This window comes from Panthera onca, chromosome D4 (assembly GCF_046562875.1).
Source record: "Panthera onca isolate mPanOnc1 chromosome D4, mPanOnc1 haplotype 2, whole genome shotgun sequence".
Classification (NCBI taxonomy): Eukaryota; Metazoa; Chordata; class Mammalia; order Carnivora; family Felidae; genus Panthera; species Panthera onca.
Window position 1 is genome coordinate 80,792,606 of NC_138351.1, and position 18,855 is coordinate 80,811,460.

An 18,855-nucleotide genomic window follows, 5' to 3' on the forward strand; every position below is an offset into this window, starting at 1 on the left:
GAGCCTGCTTAAGATTCTCTCTCTGCCCCTCCCCTGCTCTCTCTTTAAAATAAAATACATTAAAAAAATTAAAACAAAAAAGAAAGAAACATGAAGAATAGCCTTAAAAATAACCACTCAAATATGGTGGTAAGATGGTATAATGTAGTGGGCAGATTACTGCATAGAGGACATGGAAAATTAGTTGTCGTTCAACCTGATAGCTTTAGACATTGTAGACCCTATTAATCAATTGCTCCCACAAAGGAAAGCAAAAGCCTGGACTGTGAGGGCTTTGTCCATAACTCATCATGCAATGTTGGGCAAACCAGTATTTACACATCCAATAGGATTGCACATGATTAGACAAGTTGTTCCCTGGGGTGCCTGGGTAGCTCAGTCTGTTAAACATCTGACTTTTTTTTTTCTTTTAATGTTTATTTATTTTTGAGATAAATAAAGAGAGAGAGACAGACATACAGACAGACAGAATCCAAAGCAGGCTCTAGGCTCTGAGCTGTCAGCACAGAGCCCGATGCAGGGCTTGAACTCATGTACTACAAGATCACGACCTGAGCCGAAGTTGGAAGCTTAACCGACTGAGCCACCCATGTGCCCCTAAACATCTGACTCTTGATTTCAGCTCAGGTCATGATCTCAAGTTTTGTGAGATTGAGCCCTGTGTCGGTGCTGATAGCGTGGAGCCTGCTTGGGATTCTCTCTCTCTCTCTCTCTCTCTCTCTCTGCCCTTCCCACCCTCACACTCACTTGCATGCTCTCTCTCTCAAAATAAATAAACTTAAAAGTTTTCTCCAGTACTAACATTCTGTGAGTCCAGGGCTCTCTCTGAGCTAAAATGCAGTCAGGACATTCTATTATTTTAATGATATGTTATTGACTTATAAAGGCTAGGGACGAGGGAAAGCCCACCAAAGCTTCCTCTTCCGCCAATGTATCAGAAAGAAGAGAACCCCTTTGGGACTGATGTTGTGTTTCAGTAGAGCAGTGCACCCCTGGTGAGGCCACGTGTATGTCGTAGAGCCTTGTCTGGTGCAAGAGTGGTCGCTAAGATCATGGAAAGTTTTAGAGAAGTCTTTGGGTCAATGACAGCCCCCCACCCTCCATCATGGGAGCATGAACCTCTATTTAAATCAGGCCAGTGGAAGAAGATGGTCGGAAAAGTGGTTGGAGGTTTGAAGGTGGAAGGGGTAGAGATGGGTTTGTATATGCTGCTGAGGAGAGAGGAGGAGAAACAGAATAATCACGAGGATATTTGATTGTAGTGCAAAGCATAAAGTGAAATGAGAAATGAAAATGGCATATGTCAATTTACCTTTTACGCTCACTATCCTTTTGACTTTTGTTTTGGGGACCAAATCTAACGGTATCCTGTATGGGAACTCTTTTCGTCTAGTAACGACACCTGAAAATTAAAAAAAAAAAAATTAGATTGGGGTGGTTGGGCGGATCAGCTAGTTAAGCATCTGACTCTTGATTTTGGCTTGGTTCGTGATCCCATGGTTCATGACATTGAGTTCTGCATTGGGCTCTCTCTCTGCCCCTCCCTCCCTCTCTCTCTCAAAATAAATAAATAAACATTTTAAAAAATTATTGGATTTACACAGAATTCTTGAGGGAGCACCAGTAGCAGATTATTTATAATATACCAGCTTCCAAGGAATTGTTTTAAAAGACTCTTTTATAATAACATTAAAATCTAAAAAGGAAATTAAAAATAATCAAGGATTTTTATCAGACCCTAGGCTTATATAATCTCTTTAAATAGAGCATTCAATTTAACTGTAAGCTTCCTGGTCATTACAAGATAGGAAATAAATAGGATATATAAATTTTATCCACCAGAAAAAAGGAGCACGCCGTTTTGTCCAAAGAGAGAAAATTATTCTCAGAACTGAAAGCTAAAAATAACTAAAGTAATTCCTTAGTCAAGGGTACATGAGATTATCTCCTTTGGGAAACATGCCCTGAAATTCTTTCCAATCTCGCTTGATTTAACTTAGACACTTTTGCTCTATGCGCAATAACAGAGTTTTAGCATACCTGTATCAGAGCATTTTTCTACTTTAATCGTTGGTTTATTTCACAAAAATGACATTTATCATTCTATTGGTAGAACAAGCACTCTGCTGAGCTCTTAAATGCATTGTTATACTGGATCTTACAACAATCCTGTATGCCAAGTCTATTGTCATTATTTTTATTTTATAGATGAGGAAACTGAGGTTTGGAAAGCAACTTGCTCAAGGTCACAGAGCTGTGCAGATGGGGCTTGGATCTGAGCTCAGGAAGTGTTACTGCAGAGCCCACAGCAGTCATCACAAAGAGACCCCCCCCCCCCACACACACACACACTATTGTCTTGCCAAGAAAGCTCTGAGGGCAGGAACCATCTCTTATTAAATGTTGTAATCCCAGCATTTAGCACAGTCCCTGGCACAGGGCAGATGTTAACAGAAAATAGTGACATTTTGCCATTCAATGGACAAGCCAGAGGACTTTGCAGAAGAGACAGGAATGTTCCTCAGGTAACTTCTTTCTTCACTAACCTTTAATAAATGCCGAGGATATAATATTGAAATAAAACTCAGTGAAGACATTTAAGAGATTTGCGGTGTGGTTGAAAGAGCATGGGGTTCAGAAGGAGCTCACTCTATACGTGACACGGGGCAGGACACTTCAGCTTTCTATGCCTCACTGTGCTCCTCAGTTCAACAGAGGCAATCACATTTTCCTCCAAGGGTTTTTATGAGGGCGAAAGTAATACAGACAAAGAGTCTGGCAAACAGTTCATGCTCAATACATTGTACTTAATGACAGTAGGCTCTCTGAAATTATCTAAATTCGATCCCCCACTATTTTTCCACTGATGCCCACCCTTGACTATCTCAATTCTCATTAGCAACTGTGCTCCCAGATGGAAAAGGTACAGAAGAGAAAACTAAAACCTAAGAGAAGTAAATTTTACTCTTTGTCAGAAAGCATGATAGAAGACTCATCATCACATAAGAAGCTGGATGCCAGAGGTGGGGCCCCTGGGAGGCACAGTCGGTTAAGCATCCTACTTCAGCTCAGGTAGTGATCACAGTTCCTGAGTTTGAGCCCTGTGTCAGGCTCTGTGCTGACAGCTCAGAGCCTGGAGCTGCTTTGGATTCTGTGTCTCCCTTTCTCTCTGCACCTCCCCCACTTGTGCTCTGTCTCTCAAAACTAAATAAACATTAGAAAAATTGTAAAAAAAAAAAAAAAAAAAAGGTAGATGCCAGAGAGATTAAAACATTTACGAGTTAAATCTATAAAACCAATAGTATACAACATTATCTTTGTGAACTAAGGGTGGGGAAAGACTTCTTAAAGATTACCCTCCAAATATATAACAGCCTTAAGGTAAAATTATAATGAATTTGACCGTATCAGAGTAAAGGATTCCTGTTAAAATTATTGCTCAAAAAAGTACACCAGAGACAAAAATCTTAGTATATGTGCTACCAAAGCAAGCACATCAGAGACAAAAATCAATAGACAAGAAAACCCAAATGGCAAATAGGAAATAGGGCAAAAGATAAGAATAGGTAATTCACAGAATAGGAAGCGCAAATGGCCCATAAACATATGGAGAAAGGTTAAAAATCATTTGTAATCAGAAGACTCCACATTAAAACAACGAGATACTGTATGCCCAAGCGGCACATTTTATAGATGCAGGTAATAATACCAAGGGTTGGTAAGGATGTAGGCAGATGACAAGCTTTATGCAATGCTTGTGGATCTGAAAGCAGCACAGTGGTTCTGAAGACCAATATGACAGCTGTAAATAATATTCAGGATATGTATGCCCTTTGACCCAGGGGTCACACTTCTGGATATACAGTCCAGCTAAAGGCTGATGCGGATTTGTAAAGGGAGACGTGTAAGGATGTTCAGCATGGTTTATGGTGGTGGAAAATCTGTCTCTAAGAAAAACTGTGGTGGAATAGACTCTGAGACACTATGTAAGAAGCAGTGACTATTTCTTTAAGACAGAGTGTTGCGTTTACAAACTGGCGACATAGAATAGGATGTAGATAGAATAGGATGTAGACGAGGATTTGAGTGCATGTCAGGAGGAGAATGGAACTAAGAGTAGGGGTCAGCAATGCAGGGAGAAAACACGAGAGGGGTCTGCCCTGACCTCCAACGATGTGGTGTGCCAGGAAGAGAGGAGGGCGAGACGGGCTCCCTGCAGCCGAGGGAAGAAAGGATTTGGAGGCAAAGGGCTCGTTGGGGAGAGAAAGCAGGAAGTCAAGATGAGGGCTTGTGGGACTGAGTTTCCAAATTTAGTTCTCATTTTAAGCTGATGTCATGCAATTTTAATTACTTTACAATTTGCTCTGACACTTCCTTCTCCCTCACTGACATATAGTTTTTCAAATTTTCAGTGATGTTATTGTCCATTTACTTTTCCAAATACATCTTAGCCTTTTTTTTTAATGGAATTTTAGGGGCATCTGGGTGGCTCAGTCGGTTAAGCGTCAGACTTTGGCCCAGGTCATGATCTCAAGGTTTGTGAGTTGGAGTTCTGCCTCTGTCAGCACAGAGCCTGCTTGGGATTTTCTTTCTTTCTCTCTGCCCCTCCCCAGCTAACACTCTCTCTCTTTCTCTCTCAAAAATAAATAAATAAATAAATAAATAAATAAATAAACACTTAAAAAATGGAATTCTATAAAGTATCATACTGGTATAGAAATTCCAATATATAAATATTGGAAGTATTTAATAAAATCTCCAAACTCAACTGGACAGAATTACTTGTCATCTTTACCCTATTTAGCTCTCCAGAAAGTAACAAAGCTGCTTAAATCTAAATTGTCTCAAACAATAAGGGAAAAAATCAGATGGCAAGATTGGAAAGAGACATAGACATATTATTTATTTGATCAAGATTTTTGATGGAGAGATTTATCTCCAGATAAAAGATCAATCCCATCTTGTGGCCCTGATGTCCACGCCTGGGATGTGTAAGACAGGGCCATTTTGGGCACAGGAGGCATTAAAGGTACAAAGGAAGGAAAGCCAAAGGACCCAGTGGCTCTGAGGGTTGATTTAATTGCATGAGGCCCCAAACCTCAGGATTTGTAATATCTCTACCCACAGATCCTTCACAATGGACAGGCTGGAAGAAGGTCTGTGGGAAGATAAAATTAAAGAAAAAAGTTAGCATATGCATGTAGGATGAATTTTTCTTTTTGTTACTCTGTTGAAGTCATCCTTAGTATGCTTATGATTCTCAGCTGATTTAAATGTAAACGTCTGAATTCTTTGCTTTCTCAGAGGAAATGTCTTTCTTGATGTGTAAGTAAACTTTTTTTCTCATTGCTATATGACTGAAAGAAAGGAAAATGATTCGATGCAATAATAAGGTAAATTTTAACCATTTACTAAGGACTATGGAAGGCTATCTTCTTTGTTGTTGAAAAGAATTGTTAGTTGAACACATTCTAAATTTCATATATATATATTATAAATATAAGTATTTATATTTACATATTTATTTCATGTATGTATATACTTAGGCCTTGATTAGATGCTCAAATGTTTGCAAAATTCTAACTGTGAGAAGATTCAGAATATCTTTATTGATGGGTAAAATCAGGGAAGCAGGAACAACGAGGAATGGGTTAGTTAAGTGATTAATCAGCATTTTTGTGTTTTCAAATCATGCATGTTAAATTAGTACATAGATGACTTTTTCTTAGGTGTTCTTTGGATTGATAGCTCTATAAGAAAGTATTGTAAATTATTGTGATAGATACAAAATGACTAATATATAAGAGAAATCATGCAATTATTACTATTTCAATGCTTTGCACTAAAACTAATGGAATTATTTCTCTTTGTTCTAAACACGTTCAGATTACAGTATAACACATGCTATGAAGAATGTCAATGAACTAAGAAGTGGTATTTCTGATCCCATACAATTAACATTAAAAAAAATTTTTTAATGTTTATTTTTGAGAGACAGAGTGCAGGCAGGAGAGGGGCAGAGAGAGAGGGAGACACAGAATCTGAAGCAGGCTCCAGGCTCTGCACTACCAGCACAGAGCCCGACTTGGGGCTCGAACTCACAAATTGTGAGATTGTGAGATCGTGACCTGAGCTGAAGTCGGTTGCTCAACCAACTGAGGCACCCAGGCACCCCCAGACAATTAACATTTTAAAAAACAGTGTTTCAGGTTACCTATACACTTGAATTTCTAGGGCAAAAGATAACATATAAAATACAAAATCATTTTGCCTACCATAAATACCCCTTGGGTCCAGAGTAACACCAGCATAACTTTCCTTTTTGACACCTTCTGGCTAAAAAGGCAGAAAACATTCAGTCAAGAATATAATTAAACTTAACTCCCTCAGTTAACTTGTTCCTCATTTAACTGTAACTTAATTTGTTCACTGGATTTTGGATGCCCCCTTCAAATGACAAAAGAACATAATTAAATTTATATGACCTGAATTCTTGGATCAACTTGACCACTTTCTGATTGAAAAATCATTTTTTTAAAGGTCAAATATGTTTAGATATTTACATTCATACATGCAAGGATAAGATTTTCTGGCTATTTTCATAATAGAGCAAATACTTAAATAGAAGTTATTATAAGCCAGGTAATTGATCTAAGTGCTTTGTATGTATTAGCTCATTTAACCTCAAAAAATACTCTATGAAGTAGATGATATTATTACTCCCATTTGATAGATGAGGAAAATGACACATAGAGAAATCAAGAAAATTATCCAATGTCACACCGCTTGTAAGCAGTGGAGCCAGGATTCAAACACAGAGAGCCTGTCTTCAGAGTCTGTGCATGGAAACACCATGCAAGGATGCATAGAGCATGCCTTGGACAAAATAGGTCAGTACATGTTTACTGAAGTGATTTCATGGCTTAAAACAGAAATCAGAGAATGAAGACCCAAGAAGGCCCAGTTCTGTCATTAACTAGCCATGTGACTCTTGGTGAGAATCTTAATCTTAGTAAAATAACATGAAAACACTCAACAGACTATGTGGGTAAATAGTACTCTAATAAATGATAGTTTTCTTTTTTACCCTGTTTACTCATTTGTAAATGGAAAATTTCTGTAGACTATAAATCCTAAACTGTAAATGCATGGGCTGTATCTTATCTACTGTTATATCTCCAATACCTGGCATAATGTCTGGCACATAGATTTTAAGACCTTCTGAATGTGCTAGGGGGAAAAAGCTTGAAAGGCTAGATACCAAATTGTTAAAGCTGTATATCTCTGGGTGTGGGAGTTATCAGTGATTTAATTTTCTTCTCTGTGGTTTTTCAGTATTCTATATTTTCTACAATAAGCAAGTATCATTGTTTTATTTAAATTTTAAAACACTATGTCAGACTTAAGGAAAAGTTATGATAATAGTAAAAAAAAAAATCTGAGATAACCTCCCCCCCAGTTTCCCACAAATGTTACCATTTTATTACATTTACATTATTCTTCTCTGTGTTCTTTCTGAACCACTTAGTGATAAGTTGCTGACATTTTTTTCAGACTGAAAAAAGTTGGGTTTTTTTGTTGTTATTGTTCTTTTCCTTTCTTTTTAAAAATTTTAATTCCAGTGTAATCAACATACATCATTATATTAGTTCCAGGTGTACAATACAGTGATTCAACAATTCTATACATTACTCAGTGCTCATCACGGTTAAGTGTACTCTTAATTCCCTTTCTATGAAAAAAGTGTTTTTAAAAAGAATCAGAAAAAGCATATTTTTCTTACCACCACTCGTAATGTTTTTACTAAGATTTCTTTTCCAAGTGAAGTCTCCAGTGAAAAGTTGATGTTGTGGAGGCCGATTTCCAGGGGAAGCACGCTGAAGGTCACCAAATGACTGGAGGAACCTTCTACTCTCTGGGACAGACATTTGGAGGGATTTATGCCCTGGTGGCCAATGGCTTGGCTTCCGGATGTACAGATTCCCTCCACGGTAGACATTTTAACACAGAACTGAAATATCACCAGTAAACAGTTACATTAAAACACTTTATGATAAGGAAAGTATGCCTGGACCATGTTTGTCTGGATACAAACTCTCCCTGATATTTTTACAGTGTTAAATAATCCCTTAGATTCTAAGGCAGAGGAGAAATGTGTATCAAAATCCTTATACAATTTAAACTAAATCCTCAAGCAATTACTTGACACTTGGGGTCTTATAATCATAGAATTTAAATATATTTCAATGTCAGCGGCACCTGGGTGGCTCAGTTGGTTAATCTTCGTTTCGGCTTGGGTCTTGATCTCATGGCTCATGAGTTCTAGCCCCCAATGGGCTCGATGCTGACAGTGTGGAGCCTGCTTGGGATTGTCTCTCTCTCCCTCTCTCTGCTCCCCCACAGCTTGTGCTCACTGTCTCTCTTTCTCTGCCTCTGCCCCTACCCTGCTCATGCTCTCTCTCCCTCAAAATAAATAAATAAACTTAAAAAAATATTTTGATTTCAGATATCTACTTTTTTTGCATCATAGTATGAGGGTGATCAATAGAAAACATTCAAGCATAGCATATACAACATTAGGAGAGTGAAATGGAAATATGTATTCACAGAGGAATTGGTATTTAATCTGTTGGTAATTACAGTTTATTTGGGTATATTAAAATGGAATTTTATGGCATTTAGATTCTGCTATATACATTCAGAAATTTGATATAACCATTTCATTAAAATATTAATATTTAAATATTCCAAAAGTTATAGATTAGCATATTTTTTGAACTTATGATAAAAAATTTTAGAAGCTAATTCAAAATATGCCAATGGGGTACATAGCTTTCCCCTCAGCATTTAGAGAGCATGTAAGCAAAATTTTTGGAAACCGCTGAGAATGAAATTAGAGCTTTTTAAAAAATATAGTTATTATGTGGATGGAACTGGAGGGTATCATGCTAAGCAAAATTAGTCAGAGAAAGACAAATATATGACTTCACTCATATGAGGAATTTAAAATACAAAACAGATGAACATAAGAGAAAGGAAACAAAAATGATATAAAAACAGGGAAGGGGACAAAACATAAAAGACTCTTAAATATAGAGAACAAACAGGGTTACTGGAGGGGTTTGGGGAGGGGGGATGGGCTAAATGGGTAAGGGGCATTCAGGAATCTACTCCTGTAATCACTGTTGCACCATATGCTAACTAACTTGGATGTAAATTAAATAATACATAAATTTAAAAAAATAAATAAAAACTATAGTTAGATTTTTGGACACACTGAGTTCCCATATAAAGTTTTGTGACTGTGATTTTCAAATGAAATCAGTCACCCTATTGCATAATTCTCTATTTAGCTGTGTGCGGCAAAAAGAAGAGAAATGGTGGGTCCAACCATGGTTGGAGTTTTTCAGGGAGTGTACCCAGGAGTGAGAGAGAATTAAGGGAATTAACATGACTTTAACTAGTGTGGTTTATTATTATAGTGGTAGTTTATGGATTCTAACCTGAACAAGGAGCGAAGTAAAGACAGCAGAGGGCTAATGGATAACAGAGGAGTGAGGAAGTCAAGGGATTGGAGGTTTCAGTGATGTGCAGACCTGTAGCTACAAAGTAACGGTGCGATGTCTGAAATAACTTTCAGAGGGGACCCGGACATCTACAAAGCAAAGATGAGCATGACTGGTAAAGACAGAGAGAAGGAAAGGGCTGTTAGATGCAAGACGATGAAGAAACTCAGAATCCAGGGACATAAATGAACTGCCTGTGAAGCCCTTTCTCTGAGCCTCCACAGTATACTGATTATCTTACAGACTTGTATTCTTCTTTAAATTGGAGTTATAAGAATACATGTCTTAAGTCTGCCTTTCTTCATCCCTTCACTGAGCTGAATTTTTGTGTTTTGTGTGTGTACGTGATCATTCCATGAATAGAATTCATATAAAATCAGAGAATTCTTCCTTTTTCCATTTATCTGAACATACCATAAATACCTACTCACCTGCATACCAGACATTCTATAGTTGTAAACAGTTCCTTTCAACTGGATCTGCTCCCCTCGCACAACAGAATATGGTATATTCACTTCCAGGAAGACATCTTTGAACACCTGTGCCTTGAGAGTATCAGCAACACATATACCTTCGGTCCAAAGGGAAAGCAAAGTAGAGGCATATTAGGGAATTCCTATTAATGCCTTGTTAGTACTACTACACCTAAGAATTGCTGTCCTTCAAGGAAAAAGGAATACTGTATCATATTTTTCTGTGTACTGTCATGTCCTTGAATTTTCCACTCATTGATCTTTATTTCAATAATTGTTGGTATTAACAGAAAACTTCATTTCTCCAACAAATATTTAATTCTATTTAAGGCATGAGAATGTTTATCAACTGAAGTGCCAAATCTCTTTTTGGATATGCATTATTGGCTCTATTTAATAGGTATAAAATTTTGATTGTGGAAACCACGATTTTAAAGAAATAAAAAATACAAACAGATGAAACCAACCCTGAAGTGATTTATAAAGTACCTCCACTAAATCACCACAAAAGGGAATTAGCCCAAGGGAAAAGTAATACATTTGCTTCTAACTCTACTCAAGCTCCCAGTCACTGAGAAAAACAAAGGAAATGGGAAATGGACATTAGCATTTATAAAATGCTCGTCAATATGGTCAGAGATATGGGCATATCCAAGTCTTTTTGTAGTATATTAAAAAGATATTTAACAAATGACACCACTGAAGTCCTGGGTGAGTTTATAAATTATAACAAAAAAACCACATTTTGCTAACAAAATCACTCCTTAAATGAGCATACAACTTAAGTTTGCTTACCACTATTTGAAATGCCAACACCTTGAATTTCCCAGGTAGTTAGAGAATCAGGTAGCACAAACTGCAATTGGCTTCTGAAAATTAATGTGTTAATATTCAAATACAGTGAAACATTGAGTAGCCCAATTTGCCCCCATTCACTAAACAGAATGTTTGCTGCCTACTACTTTAGAAGAAAGAAAAAATTCACAATAAAGCAAAATGACGTCAGGTGTTAAGGAAAAATCAAACCAGAAAAATATATTCATTAAGTCTCCTACTTGTTGCTTGTTTTTAAATATTTCACTTGTATGAGAATTCAAATTCAGAAAGATGCCTTTGAAACACCGCAAACTCAAAACATACAGAAAAAATATTTCTCGTGTGCTATGTTCTAAAATAGGGCAGAAAGGTAATGCATCTTAACGGTGCTCATAACGAAGTCAACATAACTAAGAATTTCTTTTTTTAATATATATTTAGGGAGAGAGGGCGGGGTGGGGGAGGGAGGTAGAGAGAACCCCAAACAGGCTCTGCTGTGTCAACATGGAGCTAGACTAGGGCCCCATCCTGAACCGTGCGTGACCTGAGCTGAACTCAAGAGTCAGATGCCCAACCGACTGAGCCACCCAGGGGCCCCCATAATGAAAAAATTCTGATTAAGATTAAGCTTATACATTTATTTCTTTGATCCAACAAACAGCTGTTGTCCACCAACCTTGAGTCAGGCATAGCACTAAATACTGAATATGCAGCACTTACGAGATAAAAACCTATTCTCAAGTAGTTTATAGTCTAGTAGAAGAGACAGTTAAGTAAATACATTGTAGTTCATTGTAATAACTGTACCAATAAATCATCTAAAAAGTTCAGAGCCAGTGTGCATTGATTCAACAGATTTATTTGAGTGCCTCTAACAAGCTGGACCCTGTGCCAGGTCTGGAATATAAAAGAGTAATCTGAATTTAGTCTTTGCCCTGAAAGAATCCTTCTCATGTGGGAGACAGCAGGTAAACAGGCCATTATAACACTGTATGATATAGGCAACAGGGTTGACTGGGAGGGGTAATTACCCCAGTCACTGATAGGGTGGGGGAGAGTGGTGGGAAGGCTTACCAGAGGAAGTGCTAGCCCCAGGGGAATGTCAGCTGAAATGGGTGACACTGTGGAGGAAAACTTAGAGGAGACGAGGGTAGAGACGAGGAGACCCATTTTAAGACTGATGCCAGTGTTGGGCCTTGGGGCTTGAAAAGTCGATGCTTGGAGCCCCCAAGGGACAGTGATGCTCAGGGACTCAGCACTGTTCATCACTGTTTCCAGTGCCTGGGATAGAGTAGGCATTCCCTAAGAGTGTGTTGAAAAACAAGAAGAGAATCTTTCTTCTTATTAATCAGTATTTATTTTCTAATACAGATATTTCAGGATGAAAATGCCTGCTTAATTCTCTCTCTGCCTCTCCTCTATTCTCTCTCTCTCTCTCTGTCACAAAAATAAATAAATAAATATAAATAAATAAATAAATAAATAAATAAATAAATAAATAAATAAAATGGGGCACCTGGGTAGCTCAGTTAGTTAAGCATCTGACTCTTGATTTCAGCTCAGGTCCTGATCTCAGGGTTTGTGAGTTTGAGCCCCGTGTCAGGCTCTGCACTGTCAGCATGGAGCCTGCTTGGGATTCTCTCTCTCCTTCACTATCTGTCTCTTCCCTGCTCTCTCCCCGCCCACCCCCCCCCCCAAAAAAAAAAAAAGATGAGGGAGAATAAGAAGAAAAAGAAGAAAGAAAGAACAGAAAAGAAAAGACAAGACAAGATGATGGCTGCTCACTGCAGCATATAGCACACATTTGAGCAAAGGCTTACTGAAGCGGGATGAAATTAAATAGAATAGTACCCTTCCTTACCAAGAGTTAATTTTGTCCTGGAAGTAATGACTAGAGCAAAGCACACATTAAAAAAAAAAAAAAAAAAAGGTAAAGCAAATAAAACAAAATTTAACCAAATGGTAATATTGCCTTAACTCTTAAATAAACTATTGGGAAATGGGTAGTTTCCAGATTTATGGCCATAATATTTGCATTTTCCCACATTTTTCAGAGGAAAGTCAAAGAAGTATAATACCTTCTGGGGACATGATGAACTTCCCATAACCAGCTTTCTGGAAAATAGCTCCTTATTTCTGGCTTGCTCACTGGTAACAGGGTCTTTATATCTGGGGGGAAAAAGTATATGTGATTATGAAAAAACAACACGCATTTTATTTAGAGCCAAATTTTAAAACGTGGACAGACATTAATCTATAACTTAAATATTTTCTGAAAGGTCAATGAAACATTTTGTTTAGTGATTTTCAAATAGAGCTTTATTAATTTTTTTTAATGCTTATTTATTTTTGAGAGAGAGAGAGAGAGACAGAAAGCAAGCGGGGAAGGGACAGAGAAAGAGGGAGACACAGAATCTGAAGCAGGCCCCAGGCTCTGAGCTGTCAGCCCAGAGCCCAACACAGGGCTTGAACCCACAAACCGTGAGATCATGACCTGAGCCAGTCAGACGCTTAACCAAGTGAGCCACCCAGGTGCCCCCCAAAATAGAACTTTATTTATTTTTTAATAAAGTTCATTCATTCATTTTGAGAAAGAGAGGGTGCAAGCAGGGTAGGCACAGAGAGAGAGAGGAGAGAGAGAATCCCAAGCAGGCTCTGCACTGTCAGCACAGAGCCCAATGCAAGGCTTGAACGCATGAACCGTGAGATCGTCACCTGAGCTGAAGTTGGACGTTTAATGGGCTGAGCCATCCGGGCGCCCCACAAAATAGAACTTTAAAGGTCTTGGAATTTCTCCACTAATAGTACTGAGAGAACAAATAAAGCACAAAAATATCTTCAATGATTTGTTTCTTAAATTGCTAAATGTTTAGTGTTCCTGAGATTATAGAAGATACTCATCAATCTATAAAGTTATTTGCATTTTTTCTATTACAGTAATTGTGTTTATATTATAAAATAAAGAAGGTTTACCTAAGGGAAATTTATTTCTACTTCCCTTAATAAAATGGACAGAATTTCTGCTTCTGTCCAAGATGCACTGATAAGAGTTACTCTTTTGCCTTAAAAAAAAAAAATCAAGAAAGAAAAAAACCCCAGGAACTAAAAACACCAGGCACGTTATATAAAACAACAGTTTTCAGACATTAGAGCATAAGTGACCCAGGGCCATGATTCCTGAGAGAAGGGACACTGGTTTGTTGAACCCTGAAATTGTCCAGGTTTACTGTCTGCAGGCAGTTTTCAGGCTGCCGAACAGGGAAAGAAACCCATGTAGACCTTTGCAGAGTTGCAAAACCCGTAGGAGTTTTGGGAGGCCAACCTGTCTAGAATGAGGGGCAGAGCGGAGCACCAGAGAGGTGGGGTGGATTGGGGGCAATAGCAGAAACTCAGTTCCATGCAGTGGAAGCCAAACCAGATGATTATAGTTGAAAAACCGGACAATGAAAAATATATGTACTAGGTGGCTTGTGAAAATGCTCCTTGAAATAAGCAAACATCTGAAAACAACCTAAATATATCTAATAACATGGTTTTTAAGAAATGACCACAAAAATTTACGTTTGCAGAAATATATCCATTCGGATGGACGCTGTTTAAGACACACTGTTAAGAGAAACAGATTCTGAAAACAGGAGCTGTCATTCTGCTTTTGTTCCTTTTGTTTTGATTAGATATAGATGCAATGAAAGTCCTGAAAGTTCTGGAAACATATCAATGAGAGTTTTCTAAATCCTGAAAATATATTTTATTGAAATGGAAGATTTAATCTTTTGTGTAAGTACACTTAACCTCATGCTAGGTTTAGAAATTGTTTGCTATATTTGGTCAACATAGGCATCAACAAAATTTTTAATGGTTGTAATATCACAGAACCCTAGAATTCTAGAACTCAAAGGCATGTTGGAGATCATCTAAGCCTACACTTCTTGCTTTAAAAATGAGGAGGTTGAGGCTCAGAGGAGATACATAATGATTCAAGTTTATAGAAAGAGCTGGCCTTACACTTGCCCTTGGGTCTTGACTGTGGCCCCGTGCGCTCTGTTCTCTACTACATATGCCTCCTTTGATTCCCCAAAACAATAACTGATTTTCTTCTAATGGGCATTTTTTTTCCTAATTTCAATTAAAAATTTTGTTCTTTTTTTATGTTTATTTATTTTTGAGAGAGAGGGAGAGAGAGAGAGAGAGAGAGCATGAGCAGGGGAGGGGCAGAGAGAGAGAGAGAGAGAGAGAGCATGAGCAGGGGAGGGGTTAGAGAGAGAGGGAGACCCAGAATCTGAAACACGCTCCAGGCTCCCAGATGTCAGCACAGAACCCAACGTGGGGCTCAAACTCATGAACTGTGAGATAGTGACTTGAGCCAAAGTTGGCCACTTAACTGACTGAGCCACCCAGGAGCCCCAGTCTAATTTCAATTTTAAATAGAACATGAAAACTGTCCTTTTTTAGCAGAACAGGATCACACAAAATTCCCCATACTGAGCAGAATTCTGATAGAAAATGTCAAACTCACGCAGCCTTCCCAGCCGGATGTTTTTACCAAGATCCTCATCACGGTGCTGCTTTGCTATAAGACAACATTCCTTGAAGATCCTGATGCATCTGGGACCTAGCGTAATGCGGGCAGCACGCTGCTCACAGTCCTCATCGTCGTTACGGTAGGCTCCGTCGAGGCAACATTTCTTGAATAGTGTGTATTTGTATTTAGCAACTGAAATAGTAATGATGCAAATGTCCTTGATTATGCACAGAGTCGTAGCACCCCAGGTTCAGAAAGGATCCTGAGGGGTCCTTGGGTCTACGGCCACATGACCCTGCCCCCATCCCCGGGCCCGTAGCAACAGCCAAGGCTAGGTGAGTGACCCCCCACACTCAGCTGGGTACTCCAGGAATGGGGAGAATGTGGTCTCACAAGGCAGATCATTCTCATTCATATTAAATGTTTAAAGAGCTTCTTGCAATTAAGCTAAATACTGACTTTTGACACTGGCACCTTGGGTTCAGCACCCTTTGAGTGAAATAAGTTAATGGAGAAGCCTTCAAATATTTGAAGATGGCTATCAGCACTGTATAAGTGCTTCCTTCTTTAAGCCACATATCCTGCTTTTTAAAACTTTTCTTATAGGATGTGGTTTGTGGAACTCCACTGGTGGCATCGTAAGAGCTAATATTTAAAAAAATATTTTTAACGAATATAAATTTGAATGTATAAAAATGAATATGAATAAAAAATTTTTAATGTTTATTTATTTTTGAGAGAGAGAGACAGAGCATGAGGTGGGGGGGTGGCAGTGCAGAGGGAGAGGGAGACACAGAATCTGAAGCAGGCTCCAGGCTCTGAGCTGTCAGCATAGAGCTCGCCTTGGGGCTTGAACTCACCAACCATGAGATCATGACCTGAGCCGAAGTTGGACACTTAGCCAACTGAGCCACACAGGCATCCCAATAAGTGCTCATATTTTATCATAAGTGCCCAAACTACTCAGTGTCTTTCATATTGTTAGAACTTAGAACTAGGGTTGGAATTAAAATAATTCCTATATAGATGGAAGGAATTCTTATCTTACTCTAAGCATGATTATTAGTTGAACTCTGGCCACTGACTTTCAGTTCAACATTCTTCCTCTTTTAATATCACCAGTGATCATATTTCCATTTAAATAATTGTTCAAAAATAATTTCTGTTAGACTGATTTCCCAAAGAATAATCCAAAATACTATCAGCTGTTAAATACACGGAATAGAAGAAATAGGTTTCTAGGTACACTCCAAAGTTAATCGAATCATGATTTTGGTCAGAAGAAAATGGAAGAATATAATTTTAATTGCCAAATGAAGTCTATGCAGAGGAAATATTTGTAACAAGTAAAAAGTTAACCTTTTAACTTTAGAGATATAAATAATACTTATTTTCCTCAGACTGAGGTTATGCCAAATGAAGTTGTAGAGTTATTTGGATTAATATTTCTGAGAGAGGTAAGCTAAGACATCTGTACATATCTTTCTTTTCATCCATTCCATTTGGATTAGGAATAATTAGATAATGGTTCGTTCTCTCCAGCTTTTGAATAATAGGATCATAACCTTTTTATAATTGCATAAAACTTTTAGAGTACCTTTCTCCTCTATTTTCTTTTCCAGCATTCTCTTTGGCCTGAGAATTTCTTTGCAGGGCTTATCTGTTAAAGGAAGAAGGAGAAGGAGAAGGAGAAGGAGAAGGAGAAGGAGAAGGAGAAGGAGGAGAAGAAGGAGGAGAAGGAGAAGGAGAAGAAGAAAAAGAACAAGAAGAGGAAGAAAAAGAAGAAGAAGAAGAAAAAGAAGAAGACAAGAAGAAGAAGACAAGAAGAAGAAGAAGAAGAAGAAGAAGAAGAAGAGAAGAAGAAGAAGAAGAGAAGAAGAAGAAGAAGAAGAAGAAGAAGAAGAAGAAGAAGAAGAGGAGGAGGAGGAAGAAGAAGAAGGAAAAGGAGAAGGAGGAGGAGGAGAAGGAGGAGGAGGAGAAGGAGGAGGGGAAGAAGAAGAAGGAAAAAAGAGTTAAAATGACAAAAAAAGAAAATTCCATGAAATTATTTAAGTACTTAAAACATTCATAAGTCATTCATGTATTCCACAAATTCTGAGAGCCTGTGTTTGACTAGGCACCATGCACAACACATCTTAACATTTATCTTACCTTAGAGGAGCTCATGATCTAGTGTCCTCTAGATTGACTTGTTTGATCCAAGTTTGGCTTTGAATCCTGCAACCTCTTTGACCCACTGATTACAGAGAAATAGCTAAGCATTTAAAGTGAGCAAAGTTTTTGTTGGGCATGCTACTTTTATCATTTGCTCTTTGTGCTCTGTTATTATGAATAACAGGTCAAATATAATTATGAACAGTTTTATAGCCACAGAAAGAATATGATTAAGATGTGGTCCTTGTCCTTCAAGAGCTCACAGTGCATTGGCTGAGGCAAAATACATAACGAAATGGAAGAATATTCAGTGATGCCCTGCTACTGTGTTACTTATAAATAGAGCTAGTCGCCACAGTATTCTCTCTGTGAAAGGAGGAGGGAATGATCAATTCTGTATGGGGAAGAAACCTTATTGAGGAGGGGATTCTTTTATCGGCTTCTCCAGGCTAATACAAGGGAAAGCAGTCCTGATGGGTAAAGGCCTAAAGGTATAAAATAAAATAGCAGAGAGCCACACCTAGAACTACACTTGGGTCTGCACAGCTTAAACCTCAGGTAAGATAGAGCAAGACAAAAGATAACTGGAGAGAGCTGGGGAGAAGACTGTGGAAGATCCCTGAGGACTACACTAAAGATTTTGTACTTTATCTTGATGGCCAGTAAAACATTTTGTACTGGGGCGTTACGTAGTCATGTCTCTCTAAGATGAGCATAGAGAATTTGTGGAAGACAATTACAAAAACGGTATCAATGTAAATTGATCAATGTAAATTTCAGTAACCATTTTGAAGAATAAACCAAAAAAAAAAAAAAAAAGCTGAACATTTTACCATCTTCTCGGGTGTCATCTACATTTGCGTTGGTGAGAAAGAGGAGTCCAGCCAGATGGAATACATCTGCATTGTTGCGGCCACCACCTGCCCCACAGCCCAGGTCGCTCGTCTCTAAGACTTGAAATACCTGTCCAGAGGTGGTTAGCTAATTTAATAATTCTTAGGAATTAACTCAAGGCAAAATGTGGAGTCTACTTAGATGTATAAATTATTTCCCCGAAGAATTACAGGTACTGGTTGTCACATGGGTAGAACAAATCAGGCCATCGTTCATCTGTCAAACGGCCAAAGACCAGATTTCCCAACTTCATTATTTTAGTGTGTCCTTTTATATTTATAAATACACACACATTCAATATTAAAACAAGAACTAAGTTTTACACTTTGGTGAGAAGATTCTTAGGAACTAACCCATGGTGTGTTGGACATAGAACGAATGCTGTGGTCAGTGTAAGATCCAAACAAACAAACAAATAAATAAATGCATG

General features: G+C 38.1%; 1 protein-coding gene across 1 annotated transcript in view; it reads right to left on the bottom strand.

Annotated features, from left to right (window-relative positions):
- The window catches only part of LOC132662999 (complement C5), an 85,016-nt gene that overhangs the window by 33,769 nt on the left and 32,392 nt on the right, over window positions 1-18,855 (bottom strand). The window contains exons 15-23 of the mRNA XM_060608840.3: window positions 18,365-18,494; window positions 16,975-17,037; window positions 15,372-15,569; window positions 12,934-13,024; window positions 10,835-10,908; window positions 9,998-10,137; window positions 7,784-8,011; window positions 6,276-6,336; window positions 1,313-1,402 (exon numbers count right to left, since the gene is read on the bottom strand). Of these exons, the coding sequence (XP_060464823.3) occupies window positions 1,313-1,402; window positions 6,276-6,336; window positions 7,784-8,011; window positions 9,998-10,137; window positions 10,835-10,908; window positions 12,934-13,024; window positions 15,372-15,569; window positions 16,975-17,037; window positions 18,365-18,494 (1,075 nt within the window). The remainder of the gene's footprint in view (window positions 1-1,312; window positions 1,403-6,275; window positions 6,337-7,783; window positions 8,012-9,997; window positions 10,138-10,834; window positions 10,909-12,933; window positions 13,025-15,371; window positions 15,570-16,974; window positions 17,038-18,364; window positions 18,495-18,855) is intronic.